This window comes from Hyalella azteca, unplaced genomic scaffold, assembly GCF_000764305.2.
Source record: "Hyalella azteca isolate HAZT.00-mixed unplaced genomic scaffold, Hazt_2.0.2 contig17816, whole genome shotgun sequence".
NCBI classification, from domain to species: Eukaryota; Metazoa; Arthropoda; class Malacostraca; order Amphipoda; family Hyalellidae; genus Hyalella; species Hyalella azteca.
The window spans coordinates 1-20134 of NW_025947586.1; the positions used below are offsets into that span (position 1 = coordinate 1).

The 20134-nt window shown below is 41.6% G+C and overlaps 1 protein-coding gene across 1 annotated transcript; it reads left to right on the forward strand.

Moving 5' to 3' along the window:
- Positions 1 to 2436: 2436 nt before the first annotated feature.
- Positions 2437 to 4029, forward strand: LOC108681856 (isocitrate dehydrogenase [NADP], mitochondrial; the record flags this gene model as incomplete). The annotated part of the gene is given in 3 exon segments (XM_018170930.2): positions 2437 to 2482; positions 2754 to 3080; positions 3381 to 4029. Coding segments are annotated over 3 exon segments (545 nt in total), but the record flags the coding sequence as incomplete, so codon positions are not given.
- Positions 4030 to 20134: the final 16105 nt, after the last annotated feature.

Consider the following 20134-nt stretch of genomic DNA (forward strand, 5'->3'; position numbering starts at 1 on the left):
GTTTCAGCGTTTATCAAGCCGTAGGCCTGTCGCCCATTCTTAACATTGCAGAACTTCCACTGCTTGTTGCGGGCTCAAACACACAACTCACTGCTGCAAATTACCTTTGCTTAGCCGCGCGGCCTTCTCGCCGATTCTGATCAGCAACTGACGCATAGAGCTGGGATCGAACCCGCACCTCACTGTTCCAATCTTGGTTAGTAGAGAATAAATAGTAAACTACCTCACTGTCACTGTAGAGAATAAATAGTGCTACACGTTTACGTCTCAAAAATTTCGATAAGACGCCGGTTTAATTAACATCGAGGTACAAAATTATCATCTATCATAACTGGTGTTATACAAAGCTTACATATTTTTTGTTCCTTTACACGGATTGTAAATATAAATACCTAGATAAGTATGGAAAATTTCAGATCGTCATCTCATTTACGAGTGGAGTAAAGTTCACCCTAATTAGTGAAGAACTGCTTAGGAACCTGTCCGGGACCTCGCGGCTCTCAAGCACCACCTTAACGCTATGTTATTACCATAATTCAACGTTGTTTCTAATCCTGTTATTTGATTCAACAACTGATAAAATGCTGAAACCTTAATGTGACAAATTTACGATGTCTTTGTCGCACAGCAAACTTCAAGCATGAATTTTGATTAGTGAGCTTCTTATCAACTTTGTGACATATAAATTTAATTACTTACTTCCACTCTTGTTATAATATTTTTTGGGGACTGCCGCTCGTCTGCGACTCATGTAAAAGGTTTAGAATGTTTACATATTTTATAGCCACGGAAGGCATGTGATCAACTGAGACCTCCCGAAAAATAATAATACATAAAGCTAAATTAACTAGGTAAGGTCATAGATTTATGACATTCCTATAATGCAATTTGAATAGACATGTATTTAAATGCCACCGAGCGCAATAATTTCACCAGTTCACCGCCGAGCAGCAGTGATACTTGACTGCGGCAGCTCCCAAGCGCAAGTTCAATTAATTGTTCAGTGGAAAATATTGCGCCGGTGCGGTTAGTTCTTGCGGCTGCAATATATACAGTTAGTGAAGAGGAAGATCTTGCTCGTGGAAATTAAAATTAGTCTTCACATAAATAGCCCTTAAGCGTCCAGCTGTATATCGCCTTTCAAGATGACGTTTTTTGTTTATGTATAAAAGCTCATGCGCCCAACGGGCTAAATTTATCGTATTAATATCAGGCTAGAATATGACCAGGTCAAAAAATATATATATCCCATTGTTCTCTTCACTGCGCACTTGGGAGCCGCCGCTAACAAGTGCCACTGGCTGCTGGGCGTGAACGCTTGAAATTACAGCCATCTATATTTTACTGTAATGCCGTTGCAATTATTCGATTCCACAACATCCCGGAATATTTCAATGGATTCCGGCAATATATATTCATTACTATATACCCGTCCCTCCATTAGCTCTCAGTATATCATTTGCCTTACTCGGCTACAAAATATAAAATGTGTAACACACGTTAGTTTTCAATATTGCTCGNACCAGAAGACCTACAAGAAAGACTTCGATGCTGCCGGCATCTGGTGAGTCTACCAGAAGACCTACAAGAAAGACTTCGATGCTGCCGGCATCTGGTGAGTCTACCAGAAGACCTACAAGAAAGACTTCGATGCTGCCGGCATCTGGTGAGTCTACCAGAAGACCTACAAGAAAGACTTCGATGCTGCCGGCATCTGGTGAGTCTACCAGAAGACCTACAAGAAAGACTTCGATGCTGCCGGCATCTGGTGAGTCTACCAGAAGACCTACAAGAAAGACTTCGATGCTGCCGGCATCTGGTGAGTCTACCAGAAGACCTACAAGAAAGACTTCGATGCTGCCGGCATCTGGTGAGTCTACCAGAAGACCTACAAGAAAGACTTCGATGCTGCCGGCATCTGGTGAGTCTACCAGAAGACCTACAAGAAAGACTTCGATGCTGCCGGCATCTGGTGAGTCTACCAGAAGACCTACAAGAAAGACTTCGATGCTGCCGGCATCTGGTGAGTCTACCAGAAGACCTACAAGAAAGACTTCGATGCTGCCGGCATCTGGTGAGTCTACCAGAAGACCTACAAGAAAGACTTCGATGCTGCCGGCATCTGGTGAGTCTACCAGAAGACCTACAAGAAAGACTTCGATGCTGCCGGCATCTGGTGAGTCTACCAGAAGACCTACAAGAAAGACTTCGATGCTGCCGGCATCTGGTGAGTCTACCAGAAGACCTACAAGAAAGACTTCGATGCTGCCGGCATCTGGTGAGTCTACCAGAAGACCTACAAGAAAGACTTCGATGCTGCCGGCATCTGGTGAGTCTACCAGAAGACCTACAAGAAAGACTTCGATGCTGCCGGCATCTGGTGAGTCTACCAGAAGACCTACAAGAAAGACTTCGATGCTGCCGGCATCTGGTGAGTCTACCAGAAGACCTACAAGAAGGACTTCGATGCTGCCGGCATCTGGTGAGTCTACCAGAAGACCTACAAGAAAGACTTCGATGCGGCAGACGTCTGCAGAGAAGTTCCCGACTGACCACCTTCATATCCACTCGTTTTTTTTCAGCATTTCTGCTAGGCTTTCATTTCGTCAAGACTCCTGAGATGTTCATTTGTTCCTCACAAACTCTTGGTCAGCTCGTTTATTTGGCTTTGTGACACTTGGCACGACTCGTGACGACACTTGACACGACACTTGACATGACGCTTGACATAACTCCTATGCTCTGTCCGGCAGGTACGAGCACCGCCTCATCGACGACATGGTGGCGCAGGGGCTCAAGTCGAGCGGTGGCTTCGTGTGGGCCTGCAAGAACTACGACGGCGACGTGCAGAGCGACGTGGTGGCCCAGGGCTACGGCTCTCTGGGTCTCATGACGAGCGTCCTCATGTGCCCTGACGGCAAGACCATCGAGTCTGAGGCCGCCCACGGCACCGTCACCCGCCACTACCGCGAGCACCAGAAGGGCAACCCTACCTCCACCAACCCCATCGCCTCCATCTTCGCCTGGACCCGCGGTCTGGAGCACCGCGCCAAGCTCGACGACACTCCAGATCTGGCCAGGTCAGGGGGGGGGGCGTGTGTAGGATGTCGGGGACGGGTTGGTAATGGGGGTGACAAAAGAAAATAATGGGGTTGACACGGGGAAAATGGGTGACTGGTGAGTAATGAAGGTGACCAACAGATGTTGTGGGTCGTCGCTGTGAGCCTGGCTGAGTCATGGGCCACTAACCTAACACCTTGATGCTGTTTACTTGTCTATCTCTTTGTATGCGCGTTCAGATATAAATTTTTTGTGTCTTGTCAGTCGGCTTATCGCTGCTCCCTAATACTATTGTAATAATAATTGTCATGGCCTGTCAGGTTCGCGCGTGCGCTGGAGGCGGCGTGCGTAGACACGGTCGACTCAGGCTCCATGACCAAGGATCTCGCGGGCTGCATCCACGGCCTCAAGAACGTCAAGCCCGGCATGTACCTCACCACCCAGGACTTCCTGGACGCCATCAGGGACCAGCTGGCCCGCAAGATGGCCTAGGGTACTTCCTGGACGCCATCAGGGACCAGCTGGCCCTCAAGATGGCCTAGGGGACTTCCTGGACACCATCAGGGAACAGCTGGCCCGCAAGATGGCCTAGGAGACTTCCTGGACTCCATCAGGGACCAGCTGGCCCGCAAGATGGCCTGAGGTTCCTCCATTGTAACGCTGGAGTATCCGTAGGTTATGTAGGGAAATGTTCTTGGAAATTAGGTATTTATTTAGGATAGTTTGCTATGATAGAACGCGAAAACTAGTGTACATTCTTAGCTCGCTTCACACCAAACGTTCATCGCTTGAGACGGGTTGTTGCTTTGGGCTAGTTTTCTGTGTAATTTTATTTATTTAAATATCTGACGCTTGCAAGTATCCGAGTGGAAGAGATGAAGTTTAACGCGCGCTCTCAGATTAGTATAGTGACTAGACTCGTATTATTTGCGATGCAAATTAAAGTTTTAATTAATGGCGGTGTTTGTGTTCACAGCGCCGCGATGTTAGTCGTAAACGTAATAATTTTTATGCTGTACACTTGGCAGACTAGGCAGTGGCATTTGGGGCCTCTGGACACACGTAGTGCAGGTGTCATGTCACTTGTTAATGTCAACGCTACTTACTTACTAATTTTCATTACTGCCTCGTGGCATACTGTCGATGTACCACCTGTCACTTTTTATTATTGCCTAGTGGCATGTCACTGGTTATCGATGGCAGTTGGCATGCCACTTGCCATCAGTGACAAGTGGCATGTCACTTCTTATTGTCATTTATTTATTGGTTCGTCCGCCGTAGTCCTGATGCAGAAGTTCAATTAAACTTGGAAATTTGTCGTGTTTTTCATTGCCAAGATGGACCGCTTGTACCTCAGACCTGTTGACTCATCGCACATCATCACCGCCTCCCTCATAACGAACGCCTTGTGTCGTAGGGAACGCCTTGTGTCCTGTCGGCGTCGTAGGATGAGCGTTCAAGAGGCTCTTCTTGCGCTCAGGATGATCTTCTTTCAAGGGGAATAGCAGACCATCCTGAGCTCTTGTCTTATTACAAGGGGAATACGCCGGTGAGGAGAGTCCGCGCCGGTCCAGGATGTAAAAACCGCCGGTGACGGTGATTACTTTTTCCACGTCACCTTTACTGTTACATTTAGCCCTTGATGTACTGTATTAAACCCTCTACCGCCTGACACGAGTAATCGGAGCAATATTGTCACGCGCCTTCTTCCCAAAAAGGATACGTTCTAGTGAGCGCAAAATGACTTGCACTGATGGTTGCCGCCACGTACGACAACTTTAAAATGTTCTCTGTTGCGTACAAACGTCCTCAGCTTGCTACACTCAATAGTTTACGTATAATTTGCCGCCACGTACGACAACTTTAAAATGTTCTCTGTTGCGTACAAACGTCCTCAGATTGCTACACTCAATAGTTTACGTATAATTTAAGTTGAAAGTTATCTTCTCGGAGAGTGTAACATACGGCGGTAGAGGGTTAATAGCGTTTCACTTCATCAGTGATAAACTCGCTATAAAGCATACCGTTTAAATTTAACGTTTCTTCGCTTGCTGACTGGTGGCAACTAGTAGACCGTTGCAAGAATATTCTGTTATGTATTTTTATTTCACTGAAATGTTAACTGCCCAACTAAATTTTGATTTTGACACCGACAGAGTCCGCGTACCGACTGGTAGGCGCTTGCATATGCCGTCAATATATAGTTTGTTCGCCCCCAAACCGGGAACTGCTGACGTGGAGTCGTGCGACAAAGTTGCATGAAACGGAGGTGGTGAGAACGGGTAATAGGACACACCGGTTGTGTTTTTAGGCTTTCTTAGGGGATTCAGTCCCCTAAATTTTGTTGAAATTATTCTCAAATGATGTCGATAAATTCTAAATAATGTGACCTGAAGATTGGTTCAAATGACCATCAAGCAGTCATTATTAGAAATGATGTCGTCATAAATAATGACATAAGACGATAAGTCCCTTGTCCTTGTAACCTAGTAGCACCCTTGGTTCACATCGCAACTTGTAAGTCCAAACCCACTGGCATGACAATGAAATACATAAAGTAAAACTAGAGTGGCGTAAATCGGAAACAATATCGTTGAAAACCATTCAAATGAATTAGTTCGTCCTCTACAGCAGATCGAACATTCCATTAAATAAGCCGCTGTGGTACGAGCACATATTTATTTGACTACGGATGGCACCAGCTGATATGAGGCGCCCTATTAATCTATTATAATATGTTCCTTATTGTTCACTGGTACAATGGTTGAATTCGTATAAGCCCACAACACAATCCTACAACATGGTTGTGGGCTTGTATAAGCCCATGGTTTAACATAAGCCCACGACAAGCCCATTCTTCAGCGCAGTCAGCACTTTGATCTGATATAACGCAGTTTCCGACAAATATTAGGTAGTTTTCTGTTCAAATATCCGAGTTTTGATGGGGAACTACACTAAAGTCAACTTTCGATTCACATGACTCATAATTTTTGCACATGCTCTTCAAATTTTAAATTTATTTGGAATCTCTATATCAGTAATAATTTATCTCTTAAGTTTTGCCTCTGTTTTGACTGTACCTCGACCTGCCGCACGCGTCTGTAAGAAGCGCGTGGCTGCAACCTGCAGTCGAACATCATTTGACGGTAATTATTATTTAAAAATTACAGTAACAACTAATACGGCCATGTGGCATAAACCTGACGGACTTTACAATAAACCGCGAGCGAATTTTTATATCATAGTAAGTTATTCTGAAAGTTTCAAATTCCTAGCATGCTATGAAATATAGCGTGAATTTTAAATGAGGCTCGAAATTTTTCCGAAAAAGCGAAAGTTTATTAAAATTGCATGACTGGGTTCACAAGAGTTTATTTGAACGAATGTGCCTTTAATCTTTTTCGCTCTGCGGTGGACGGTTGAAATTATATCGTTAAACTATGTTTTATTATCATGATGCACATATCTGGATTAAAGGAGTGCATGGAATCTATCATCATAGTCAGAGTTTTGCTTTATGTTTTTCACAATTCGCATCACTCTGTTAGTCACCTTTCTACGCTACAAAATTTTACTGCTATTTATCTATGAATATTTCAACTATTACGAACGAGTCAGTTTCCACTTAGATAATCGAACATCATTAGAGAGAGAAAATGATTATATATATTTTTCTCTCAACTTGATTGAGAAAGGCATTTATGATATCATTATTATTGGATAATATCATTCTTTGTGAATATAACTGACATTTGACACTATTTGTGTGACAAAAGTTTTATTTATTTGTTGAATTCCTATTACAATTTTTCTTAAGGTAATTTAATCAAAATGAATAGTCATTGGGAACATTAGAATTGTGTTATTAGCGACGCATCATGTGCTTTAGTCTCCCCTTCACTATGATTAAATTTCATAATTTAACTTTTTCACATCCAGAGGCCGCTATGAGGTGAAGGGGAAGTCAGATATTGAACAATTGAACGTTTGCCCATACAGAGAGTGGTCCAGATTGTAAAAACGGAATTCTTCATTAGTTAGCCATCGTCAAAAATGAGGCAAAGAAAATTTCTCTCGAAGAAAATTTCACGCTCAGACTCACGTATTCCGCATCAATTGATTGTGGTGGCATGTCGGCGCTTAATGCTTGAATCAAACATGGCCGGTCGTTAATTATTTTCATGTTTAACGCTCACTGCTGCGAGTTGTCGTTTCTAGCGTAACTTTTATGTTCTTGCCCTAGTTCCCTGTAAGAGGAAGCACCAGCTTCTCATATCGCTCTCTAGCTTCTTTTAGTCGGCTTGAGGAGGTCCTAGGCTCCTAGCCACTCTTACGGTGTAATAGACTAATAGTAAACCTTTCCAAGAAGAAGACAAAGCTTTCATTCCACTCCACAATCTTGATACTACCATGCCATCGAACAGCAAACTTCTAGCAGGTTATTATATAGCGGTTTCAGCGTTTATCAGGCCGTAGACCTGTCGCCGATTCCTTACATTGCAGAACATTCACAGCTTGTTGCGGTCTCGAACTCGCAACTCACGGCTTCAATTCTGCTGTGCCCGCCCGGCCTCCTCGCCGATTCTGACCAGAAACTGGCGCTCAGAGCTGGGATCGAACCCGCACCTCACTGCTCCAATCTTGGTTCTCTGAACTTTAACCACATTCTCCAAGTTATGGGCACCAACTTAACGCTATGTTATTACCACAATTCAACGTTGTTTGTGATTTTGTTATTTACTTTTACTACTCGTAAAACTTTGAAATAAAACTTCAACAAATTTACGATGTGTTTGTCGCACAGCAAACTTCAAGCATGAATTTTGAATAGTGAGCTTCTTATCAACTTTGTGACATATAAATTTAATAATTACTTACTTACACTCTTGTTCTAATATTTATTTTGGGACTGCTTCTCGTCTGTGACTCACGAAAACGGCTTAGAATGTTCATATATTTTATAGCCATGAAAGGCATGTGATCAACTGAGACCTACTAAAAATTATAAATAAAGCTTGAGAGACAAGTTAAGTTCATGGATGTATGGCATTCCTATAATGCAGTTTGAATGAAATTGCAGTGAAATGCGATCGAGCGCAATAATTTCCCCAGTTCACCGCCGAGCAGCAGTGATACCTGATGGCGGCAGCTCCTAAGTTCGGTGGCAAATTTGCACCGGAGCGGTTGGTTCTTGCTGCTGTAATTACAGTCAGTGAAGAGGAGGATCTTGCTCGTGGAAAGTGAAATACGTCTTCATATAATTAGTCTTTAAGCGTTCAGCTGTACCTATATGTCGTCTTTCAAAGTGATTTTTTTTCGTTTATGTAAATAAGCTCATTCGTGCAATGGGCTAAATTTATCGCATTAATATCAGGCTAGGGTCAATCACCAGGTCAAATATATATATATATATATCACCTATCGCATTTTCCAATAAATTAATTTCATCCCCGCGATATGGATGCAATGTGGTTTTTTGCACTATCAAGAAGGTTGGTCTAATGGTCTCTGAGGGGTTCTATCACATCTCCTTTCTGACTGTATTTTGAAAGCTCAAAAATCAAACGGCACCGGAGATATATTTCCCATAGAATAGAATAGATGTGTCGGCTCTGAAGAAATAGGCCCATGGCCTGTTGCAGATTCTTGTACTTATCGTGACGCTTCACAAAGGATCCGGGCTTCTGCGCCCGATCTTTCCACAACTGACGATTGTTCTCTTAGCTGCGCACTTGGGAGCCGCCGCTATCAAGTGCCACTGGCTGCTGGGCGTGAACGCTTGAAATTGCAGCCATCTATATTTTACTGTAATGCCGTTGAATTTATTCGATTCCACAACATTCCGGAATATTTCAGTGGTTTCCGGCAATATATATTCATTACTATACCCGTCTTTCCATTAGCTCTCAGTATATCATTTGCCTTACGCGGCTACAAAATATAAAATGTGTAACATAAGTGTCGGCACTGAAGAAATGGGCCCATGGCCTGCTGTTGCAGATTCTTGTACTTATCGTGCCTTGCTTCACAAGGGATCCGGCCTTCTGCACGCGATCTTTCCACAACTGACGATTGTTCTCTCAGCTGCGCACTTGGGAGCCGCCGCTATCAAGTGCCACTGGCTGCTGGGCGTGAGCGCTTGAAATTACAGCCATCTATATTTTACTGTAATACCGTTGAATTTATTTGATTCCACAACATTCCGGAATATCTCAATGGATTCCGGCAATATATATTCATTTCTATATACCCGTCTTTCCATTTGCTCTCAGTATATCATTTGCCTTACTCGGCTACAAAATATAAAATGTGTAACACACGTTAGTTTTCAATAGTGCTGGTGAGCGGCAGTGCCCGAACAGATATGAGAACAAGAAGAGTGGAAGTGAGTGATAAATTTTATGTGTCCTCGGAGTTGATGGGATGGGGCATTTTTAATATGGATAATATTCAGTGATGATTTTTTCCAAGTTGAAATCTAGGTTTGAAGTTTGACGTGCGACAACAGTACCGTGAATTGAAGACAATTTTCATTTCAAAGTTTTATGGGAAGTTGAAGCAAATAGCAGGATTACGAATAACATTGAATTGCATTAATAACATCACGTTAAGTGATGATGCCCCGCCTCCATTAGGAATTTATCATTCATCATAGCGTGTTTTTCAACTCAGGAGACAGATGTGAAGGTAGAGGTGAAGTTAAATGTTGAATAAATGAACCATACTCGTTACTTTATTGATCTTAATTTCCAAACGCATATCTTATTTAGTTACCCATAGTTATGAAAAATCGATCAAAGAAAAAAAATTTGTGCCTAAACTCAAGTATTTCCGGGGTCACGACAATATGACAATTGCAATGGTGTAATTAGAGGACAATTATGTCGGTTTTGAAGTTCAACTGTATTTATTGTGTGGGCGTGAAGTTGACAAGGTGCGTCTTGTTGATGAGTCGTAATGTTTTGCATTTCATTATTTCCGTTCGGAATATCAGGGTTGCCAGATGGTAATTTTTCCGGACAACTTTCGCGAATATATTTTTTCAAGTTCGTTGGCCGACAAAAATTTATGATGGCGGTACTTCCTTATTAAATTTCGAAAAGTGCGAAAAAAGGAAAATGAAATTTGTACACCTAAAGCTACAAATATGCCGGTATATATTGATTTACCTGTTTTTTTTTTGCCCGTGGACTTGGCCATTTTTTAGGCCATCTGGCATCCCTGGTTCATATAAAAGCCTTACATAAGATATTAGATGAAATTTAGAAAATTGAATTGAACAGACAACTAAAAAATGTTGTGTTAGGCTGACGGCAGACTCGGACTGTTAGTGTTAGCCTCTATGCCTTTCTGGTCTAATGTAGAAAATATTTTATTTATTGGCTTTATTTAAAAAAAAGATTTATGTTCCCCACAAATTTTTTTCATGTTCAAATAAAAAATTGACTTCCATTTTCTATAAAATTTGTCATGTTTAAATAAAAAAAATTGACATTGATTCTCTAGAACCCGTAAGCTGGGACAAAAAAAAAAAACATTCACATTCTCTACGAAATTTGTTTTCACGTTAAAATAAAAAAATCGACTTAATTCTGTAGAAAATTTGTCTTGTTTATATAGAAAAAAATATACGCGGTTATCTTCATCAATCGCGACGTAGAAAAATAAACGGGTCACATTGTTCAAATATTGACGCATTTTATTCACCCACGACACTTTCTGACCCGTGACTTATAATTGAAACACCCCTACGCCGGCCCAGTCTGGGTCAGAATGACCCATTTAAGGGCAAAAAACTACATCGTTATTTGAACAAGGCTAATGAGATTGTCGAACAAATTATTTCTTGCAAAATGTAATTAAAAGCGCCAATAATATTAATAAATAAATTAATTTAAATTAATCTAATTAAATAACATTCGTGTCTGAAAATGTGAAGAAATTTCAATGAATTTCGTGAATTTTGTTAAGAAGTTTATTGGATGAATTCAAGGCAAACATGGTTAAACATGAAACAGGTTTAAATGTACGCTAATGGGAAAAAATTAACATTTTAAATTTATCCAAATTAAAATTTTTATAGGTATATTAAAATCAGCTGTTTTAATTTCCTCATAATAAAAATAAACAAGTTTAAATTTCCATCAATTGTAAAAAAACAACAATAATAAATAAAAATGTAAAATTGTTCACTTAAAATCCGCTGTTTTAGTATCCTCATTAAAAAAATAAAACAACTATGAATTTCCATCAATTGCTATAAAATAACATCAATATTAAATAAAATATAAAAAATTCCCGTTAATTGCAATAAAATAACAACAATAATAAATAAATATAATAAATTTCCGACAATTGCTATAAAATAACAAGAATAATAAAAATATAAAATGTTCCCCCAGACTCACGGGTGAGCAGGTCGCCCCCCAGTTCAGGGAAAGGCACCCGGCGGGGGGTGAGGTGGTCAGGGGGGGGCAGGTGCAGGAGTGCAGGTAGTGCAGGTGTGTGCAGCACCTGCACCTGCTGCTGCACCTGCACCTGCTGCACGCGCTCCTTACGCCAGCTGCCCCCCACCCCCTCCTCCTCCTCCCCCAGNGACTGCTGCTTGCACCTGCTAATGATGATGATGATGTGGATCTCTTTGGCTCAGATGATGAGGAGGTTAGTCACCGATGAGTCTGCACTTATCTTCTTCCTGAACAATCATGGCAATCTAAGCCAGCATTTTCCTTTATAAATTTTAATGCACTTTTACAAATAAATTTTTTGTATGATCTCAAGGCTTTATATGTGGATATATTGTGAGTGTCATTTCACAATTCTTCAATGAAATGTTGTCTTTAATCAGAAAAAAAAGTTGAGAAAATTCTTCAGTCATGAATAAATGTCTGAAGAAAATAGAGCAGTGGTTGCCATTTGCCAAAATGTGAATAACTGGTATATTACCTGATTTTTCATGCATATACTTTTGTGAAGTAAAGGAAGTGTAAAATGGTATTAAATTACTTAATGTAAGAATATATTATTAGATTACTTATTGTAGATATATAGAAGTATATGTTACTGTTGTCAACATGGAATTGCTTCATTGTACATACTTTAGTTAGGGTGGCCTTAAAAATTGTGGTGCCTTAGTGGCTGCAACTTGTTAAAGAAGATAAGACTTGGCCTGTTCTGTTCCATATATGCTGTGTTAAAGAAGATAAGACTTGACCTGTTCTGTTCCATATATGCTGTGTTAAAGAAGATAAGACTTGACCTGTTCTGTTCCATATATGCTGTGTTAAAGATGGTGAGACTTGACCTGTTCTGTTCCATATATGCTGTGTTAAAGATGGTAAGACTTGACCTGTTCTGTTCCATATATGCTGTGAACGCCACTATGCTGATAATCCAAAAAAATATCTTTTCAGACCTTTCTAAAAAGAGTCAATTTCTCCTGATGATATCAGGAACAAGTTGGCAGCGTGAACATAGCTTTTTGTATAATATTTTGTTCATGCTGCTCAAGTCATATAATATTTTGTTCATGTCACTCAAGTCATACAATATTTTGTTCATGTCGCTCAAGTCATATAATATTTTGTTCATGTTGCTCAAGTCATATAATATTTTTTAGGCAGGTTTTATTTGAAATATCAATCTCCAAGTTCCAACCTGTTGCTACGGAGATATAGAATGTACACGAGATATTAATGTAATAGGCCCATGACAAATGCAGTCGAGTACCAAATTATATGAGGAAGTGTTCCACGCTAAGCATATTTAAGCGATGATTCTTATATATACTCGATGCATGTATTCGTTGTGATGATATTTAATAAATTTGCTTACTGTCGATGAAGGCGTCCAGAATATTGCAAGCAAAATAGAATAGTTAAGTCATCGCTCGAGACATGCACGTGCTCAGTCTTGGCTATGTTACATCCATCCCGACATAGTATTAATGCTGTTAAGTTGGTTCTTATATCTATTCCTATTTTTGGAGGCTTCGACCAATCATCTCGAAGATGGTTTGGTGCGAAGCCAATTACCTGGAATTTGTTCCAATAGTGCGCGGCTAAATATTGCGCTCAAAAAGTTAGTTAATTTAGTGGCCACAGGTTTATTAGCACTTCAGCTGTCTCGCACCGAAAGTCAAGATGAACATCACCAACGAGTTGGAAGGTCTCAGTTATCGAAAGATTCTCAAATCAAAAATTTTCATCACCCACACGGGCGGAATGTCTCAATTGTCCAGCCCGCTGAAGCAACGTTAGCAACTCAAAGAGACGAAGTGACAAGGAGGGACAGGTGACAAAGAGGGACAGGTGACAATGAGGGACAGGTGACAAGGAGGGACAGGTGAAAAGCAACAAAAACTAAGACACTCGAACAAGAGGTCGGTTACACGGGACGTCGGCCGCCCGCACGAGAGAGACAGAGAAGGGGAATGTAAAGAATCCTACCTGCATAATAACTTAATGGGCGCTCAGGAACAATCACCCTCGGAGCGGGAAATCCCATATGACCGGAGCAATATTAGTAGTATATTAGCATTACTAATGTAATATAAAAATATTAGTATCATTAGTAATATTAGTAACCGGAGCAATATTGTCACAAGCCTACTTCCCAAAAAGGATACGTTCTAGTGAGCGCAAAATGACTTGCACTGATGGTTGCCGCCACGTACGACAACTTTAAAACGTTCTCTGTTGCTTACATACGTCCTCAGGTTTCTACACTCAATAGTTTACGTATAATTTAAGTTGAAGTTTATGTTCCCGGAGAGTGACATACGGCGGAAGAGGGTCAACTTTAAAGTTATGTTCCCTGAGAGTGACATACGGCGGTAAAGGGTTTAGTGTAATATGATTGGCATATTCAGGATGCAAAAATGACTTAAGTGCAGAAGATTAATCAGCCTGTTGCTCTTGGCTACTTATAGTAGAGAAGTTCAAGAATGAACGCGTTCATGAACAGACTAGACTAGGCCATGCAGGAGCAAATGTCTAGTCTTGATATGCCTCGTATCCTAGGGAACAACTGAAATATAGAAACGATTTTATACCTACCGTCCTTTGAAAAGATCTAATCAGAAAGCCAGTCTAGCCAAGGAGAGTACAAGAATCGGCGACAGGCCTATTCTTCAATGCCAAAGATGTACACAATCCTACGCAGAATCCATCCTTCGTGTACGAAAATGACACATCGGTTGCGTAGGGGTGGAAACTTGATCAGATAACTCGTACATTAAAGCGAGAGTTAAAAGTCTATATTCTCCAAATTCATTTCTCATTGGAACCGCGGACTTTACTAACCATCACTACTGATCACAGAGCACGCAGCGCTTAGCGACTGTGTTGGGGTAACTAATTTGAAAATAATGGCGCCACAGCTGACACTATTTTATTCAGATTATTTCGATCTATAAATGAAATTTAGATTACCCATAGATTTAAAACCCAAGTTTAGACAATACAAATAATTATAGAGGCGAATATTCCTCTTTGAAAATATGATTACTCTGCGATTCGAACAATCGAGTGACATAATTATTATTTTTTGCCACTCTGACAATTCGAAGATAACAATGATGGCAAAATTAATACCTTATTCCCGGTCACCATCAGCTGAAACTTACTGTATTTTCCTCTGGGTAAATTTATGAATAATTCGTCATTAGCTTGCCGGCGTCGCAGCACATCCGACTGATGGTTGCATATATCAAGCGGTCGAGACAAGAAAATTATTTCATATTACAGAGAAAAAAAAATGCTTCGTGTTCAGCAATTTCTGCACAGAAATACACACATGCATGATGTATGTGCTCCTTGTGATAAAGGTTAACGATTATATCTACAGTCGACAATGGCGGCTCAGGTTTGGCAGCTGTTGTGGAATAGTTTAGTCATAGCTCAAAAATGCGCGTGCTCAGTCATGGCGGATCGGTCTGCACGCAGCTGCGTCGTTTGTAGGTTCACTTGTTCTTGGTAAAGCTATTATTTTTGATGCTCCTAGCACTTGTCTGTGAAAAGATGGGTGCGGAGCTTAGTAAATGGAAGGTTTTTTTACATGAGAAGAAAAGTTACTTTTTTGTGAAGTAAAATGATGAAATAGTCATAGAGGCCAATGCATCAAAAACACGTTTATTCCTATCATAATGTATAATGATAATTCATGGAGATATGTCTCAGAGTCACAGTAATTATCTGCATTGTCTATGTAGTAAAATAATGAAGACTTGGCAATCCAGGCTATATTCGAACAAATGACCAGTTACCTGACAAAAATGCATTTATTCGTTTAAATTGAAAATTTATCAATTTAAAGATCTGCTGTATACTTATTGTATATATGAGAAAAGTCGNTGTCTATATCGGTCTCGTTCTGTCCATGTCGGTCACGTTCTGTCCATGTCAGTCACCTTCTGTCCATGTCGGTCACGTTCTGTCCATGCCGGGCACGTTCTGTCCATGTCGGGCACGTTCTGTCCGTGTCGGGCACGTTCTGTCCATGTCAGTCACCTTCTGTCCATGTCGGTCACGTTCTGTCCATGCCGGGCACGTTCTGTCCATGTCAGTCACCTTCTGTCCATCTCGGTCACGTTCTGTCCATGTCGGGCACGTTCTGTCCATGCAGGGCACGTTCTGTCCATGTCGGTCACGTTATGTTCACGTCAGTCACCTTCTGTCCATGCCGGGCACGTTCTGTCCATGTCGGTCAGCAGCTTGACTTCAGTTAACCGGGCATAAAGGCTGTTACAATTCAAGGAAATCAGAGAAAAGGACATCACATCTGTTACCGACTGAGCTATTTCTTTCTGCTATTTGACTTAGATCGGCCTGCTCTCCGAATTGAAGATCCTGCACTCAAAGGCAACTTACTATTGCTGTTAGGATCAAGACGACCAGTGCCTAAAACTGGACTGGGTTTTGTTGATGAAACAGACAAGGAACTGACACCATTCTGACCATCACGCCTTCCAGTAACCACAGAAACCAACTCCCCACCAGATGCAATATCATCACCAGACATGTCTGAATCTGAAACCAGTTTAAAATTCCCTTACGTGCTTTAAGGCCGCTACGTGCATTAAGGCCGCGTCGTGCATTAAGGCCGCGTCGTGCATTAAGGCCGCTACGTGCACTAAGGCCGATAATTGCATTAAGACCGCTACGTGCATTAAGGCCGCTACGTGCATGAAGGCCGCTACGTGCACTAAGGCCGTTACGCGCATTAAGGCCTCTACGTGCATTAAGGCCGCTACGTGCATTAAGGCCTCTACGTGCACTAAGGCCGATAATTGCATTAAGGCCGCTACGTGCACTAAGGCCGATAATTGCATTAAGGCGGCGGCCACTACGTGCATTAAGGCCGCTACGTGCACTAAGACCGTTACGTGCATTAAGGCCTCTACGTGCACTAAGGCCGCTACGTGCATTAAGGCCGCTACGTGCATTAAGGCCGCTACGTGCNAGACGTAACCAGCTAACCAGCTAATCACAACCAAATTGACGAATTAATTGCCACTAAGAAGACGGCGTTTTAATTTGAAGACTGTGTAAATTATTAGAAAATAGGCCAGTATCTGTGTGACCAACTTGATGGGGGAGACTTAACCCTTGATTGAGACTTAACCTCTGTTGACTTTAATATCTGATTACCTGGTTAGCTTGTGGTGCGTGTGTTCTGCAACCCTAGTGGTGGGCTCTTGTACTAACGATGAGACCTCAGCACATATCAGTTATGAATAATTTTAATTGTTTGACTAGTTCATGTCCTGAGTAAAGAAGGTTTGGGCCCTGGGTATGAGCTTTTTTTTATTTTGATTCCAAGCGTTGTTCTCTTGATGACCGTTTGCAACTAATTAGTATCAAATTCGTGATGAAAAGAAGCGATGACTCGTGTATTCATAACCTATTTATTTGCTATCTTGATGAGCGTGTTTCGTTTAGAACACTCGATGGAAGTTACTGGGAATTTAGCCATCAAAGTTTTGTTCACCGGAGGAGCTCATCTTCGGCTCGGAAATTACTGAACCGCACGTAACATGAGTAATATGCACGTCACGCGGAATAAGTCACTTTGACTGAAATATGAGGTCCTATATGCCGATCTTTCATTATCGTGAACCAAAATGATTGACAAATGTGCCGCTAGAATCTAGGAGAGCCGCGTTGACCAACGTCCATGAGTCTTCTTACTGGCCACTTCAGTCACCGTAAAACTAGCTTGCGTCTTAAAGAACATTTTTTGGCCTTCGGTCACGAAGGATATCAGGGCTCTCAGTAGGAATTACGATGTTTGTCAACGCTTCGCCCAAAAAGATAGAATAAGGAAAGTTTCCTTAGGGCCAATGCCACTATTAACTGGCCCTTTCAGGAAAATCTCAAGAGATTAAATACTATCTGGTGGCCAAGAATTCATCGTGGAGGTAGACCACGAGCTTCTGATTTACCTTAATAAGTTCAAGGATTTAAACTCCACTGAGCCTTGATTTAGCGATCGTACCGATACCCGATCCTGCATATCGCTTGTAATAAGAATGTAGTAGCTTATTTGCTAAGTATGTGCTAGTAATTATTAATATAGTTTAGAGCGAAGCATAGAGTTTATTAGAATAATAGAGTTTAATAATATAGAGTTTGGAGCGAAGAATAGAGTTTATTAGAATAATAGAGATATGTAAAATAAAATGCATGAAAACAGAAATTGATATATTTTTAAGGCAAGCTCAATAACCGAAATCTGTCATCGGAAATGAACTGGGATCGCCACCAAACTCGAGAAATGAGTTAATTTTACGCCAGCCCAGAAGCTGCTACATTTTCAAAAATGCGATTCATTAGTTACAGAGATTGACAATTAACTCAAAACTACAGAAAATTTGAATCTCAGCCAGAGTCGTAAAACTGAACTTTACCCTTATGCAGAGGCTGTAAGCATTTCAGGTCCTATCTGCTAATACTCGTACACGAGATCCCAGCTAGACGTGCCTCGTCTTCATGACTTTAGTGGGAGCGGAAGCGGCGGATGGTAAGCGGCCAGGTGGCTGCAACACCACCTGGTCTGCGGACATATCGCGAGGCCATACTGGGAGGTGCAAGGCCAGCCGGCCTAGGGATCGTGAGCTTCCCGGGACCTGTAAATCAGGCTGGCTTGGGGCTCTATCTCGGGAGCCTTCCGAGAGCTGCGCCACCTCATCTTGCGCCACTGGTGCGCTTTCATCGTCGTCGTCATCATAGGGGCCGATTATGGCTTCTACCATTTGTCCTTATTTTGCAAACTGCGTGCCATTTTAATTTTTTCCTGTGTAATCAGATCAAGATTTGCTTGCTTGTTCATGGAACGCCATCTGTAAAACTGACTAATAATTTGGATATGAATAATAATGTGTATTTGAATAATGATATGAAAAATAATAATCATTCCTAAGTTGGTCCGATTCCGACATGCTGAATTCTCATAACCTTCACTAGTCTCATGAGCAGTGTTCATACATGTGCGTCATGATGCTGTAATATAATGGAAAAGCGTAAAGCTTGCAAGAAATAGTCAGTTATAATGGTATGCTATTATTCCCTTGTTATCATTTAAATACCTCGAAAATGCCTCATAGCAATTGAACGCTGCACAGTTCATTGAGGACCTCGTTGACGGTCTGAATAACATAGAATGGATTTGAATGAACCTTCTTATTTATTCATGTCCGGTCATCTTCTATCACCATCTAGATTATAATACGTCACCATCTAATAGCTTGTTCTGTACCCACATGGTAGAGTCACGCCTAGTGACGTCATCCCTGTTAAGGCCTATATATATCTCGATCTGTGCACCGCTCGTCAGTCGTAGCGGTACTGCCTAGCCGTCATTTTGCTAGCCGCTCCTCCGGCACATACTTGTGCTGTACCTGTCAATCCCCGTACTTCTGTACTCACCGAGCCAGTTTATTATTATAATAGTTCTAGCGTTAATCGTGTTTCACTTGTCCTGCCTTATAGTCACACTTGGAACAATAAGTACCCAGACCCTCAGTACAAATCCATCAGGTGGTCGCAGAAACACCTGACAGTGGCGCCCGAACAGTCCATCAGTTAATTATTTCTAAGTGAAAGTGACTTGTGAGTGGCAGTGACACAGAATTAGGTGACAGTATAAATACTGAACCTTATAAGCAACGGCCGGTTTGAGAGCGTAAAAGTTCCTGTGCGTTATCCTGACAGTAATGTGCAGTGATATAAAACTAAACATGGTGGACAAAGCTCCAGCATCCTCGCCAGCATCGGTGACAGCGCTCGTCCCTACATCCACCATCGCAACGCCTGCGACGATGTCTTCACATCAACGACGGAGACGGTAATACTACGAGCTACAATTCAATATATTTTTTCACCAGCAAAAATTGCCCATTTTCGGAGGCAAAGTATTGGCAGGTGAGCCGCCATGTCAGCTAGGCACTGCAGAAGGAAACGTCCGACAATGATTGGACGATGCAAATTCATTTTGCTTTTACGGGATTGACAGATGATCGCGGGAAATAATGCAGTTAAATAATGCCCGCGATATGCTGTTGAGGCATAGCCAGGATGGTTCCTTTGACATCACTTCTAAATAGGTCAATATGAGATAATCATGACCTATAGATCGGCGAAAACGATCGACGCAGCACGTGAATTTTTTTGATGTCAATTTTCTCCGCTAAACCCGGCAAAAATTAATGCCGTTTGTAGTATAACAGCCATCCGAAAATCTTCAATTAAAATTGCAAGAATTTTTGTTGATCAAGCTTGCTACAACGCGGAGCAGGAAACCAGACCTATCATCGGTACCACATTATCGGTAACCTCATAGAAGCTTCTTCACAGCTATACTTAAAAAAGCCATCGTCAAGAAGATAAACTTCGAGAAGAAATCTACAAGCAGCAGCGTCGGCGGCAGCAGTTCTGCACCGCAACTAATACGGTCACAGCTCCAATGCATGGCCAGCAGCATCGACGTGGAAGGCACTACCGTGGTCTACACAGCAATCATGATCAACGGGTATGATCGACCAATCAACCTAGCTACACGACGACCAATTCTACAG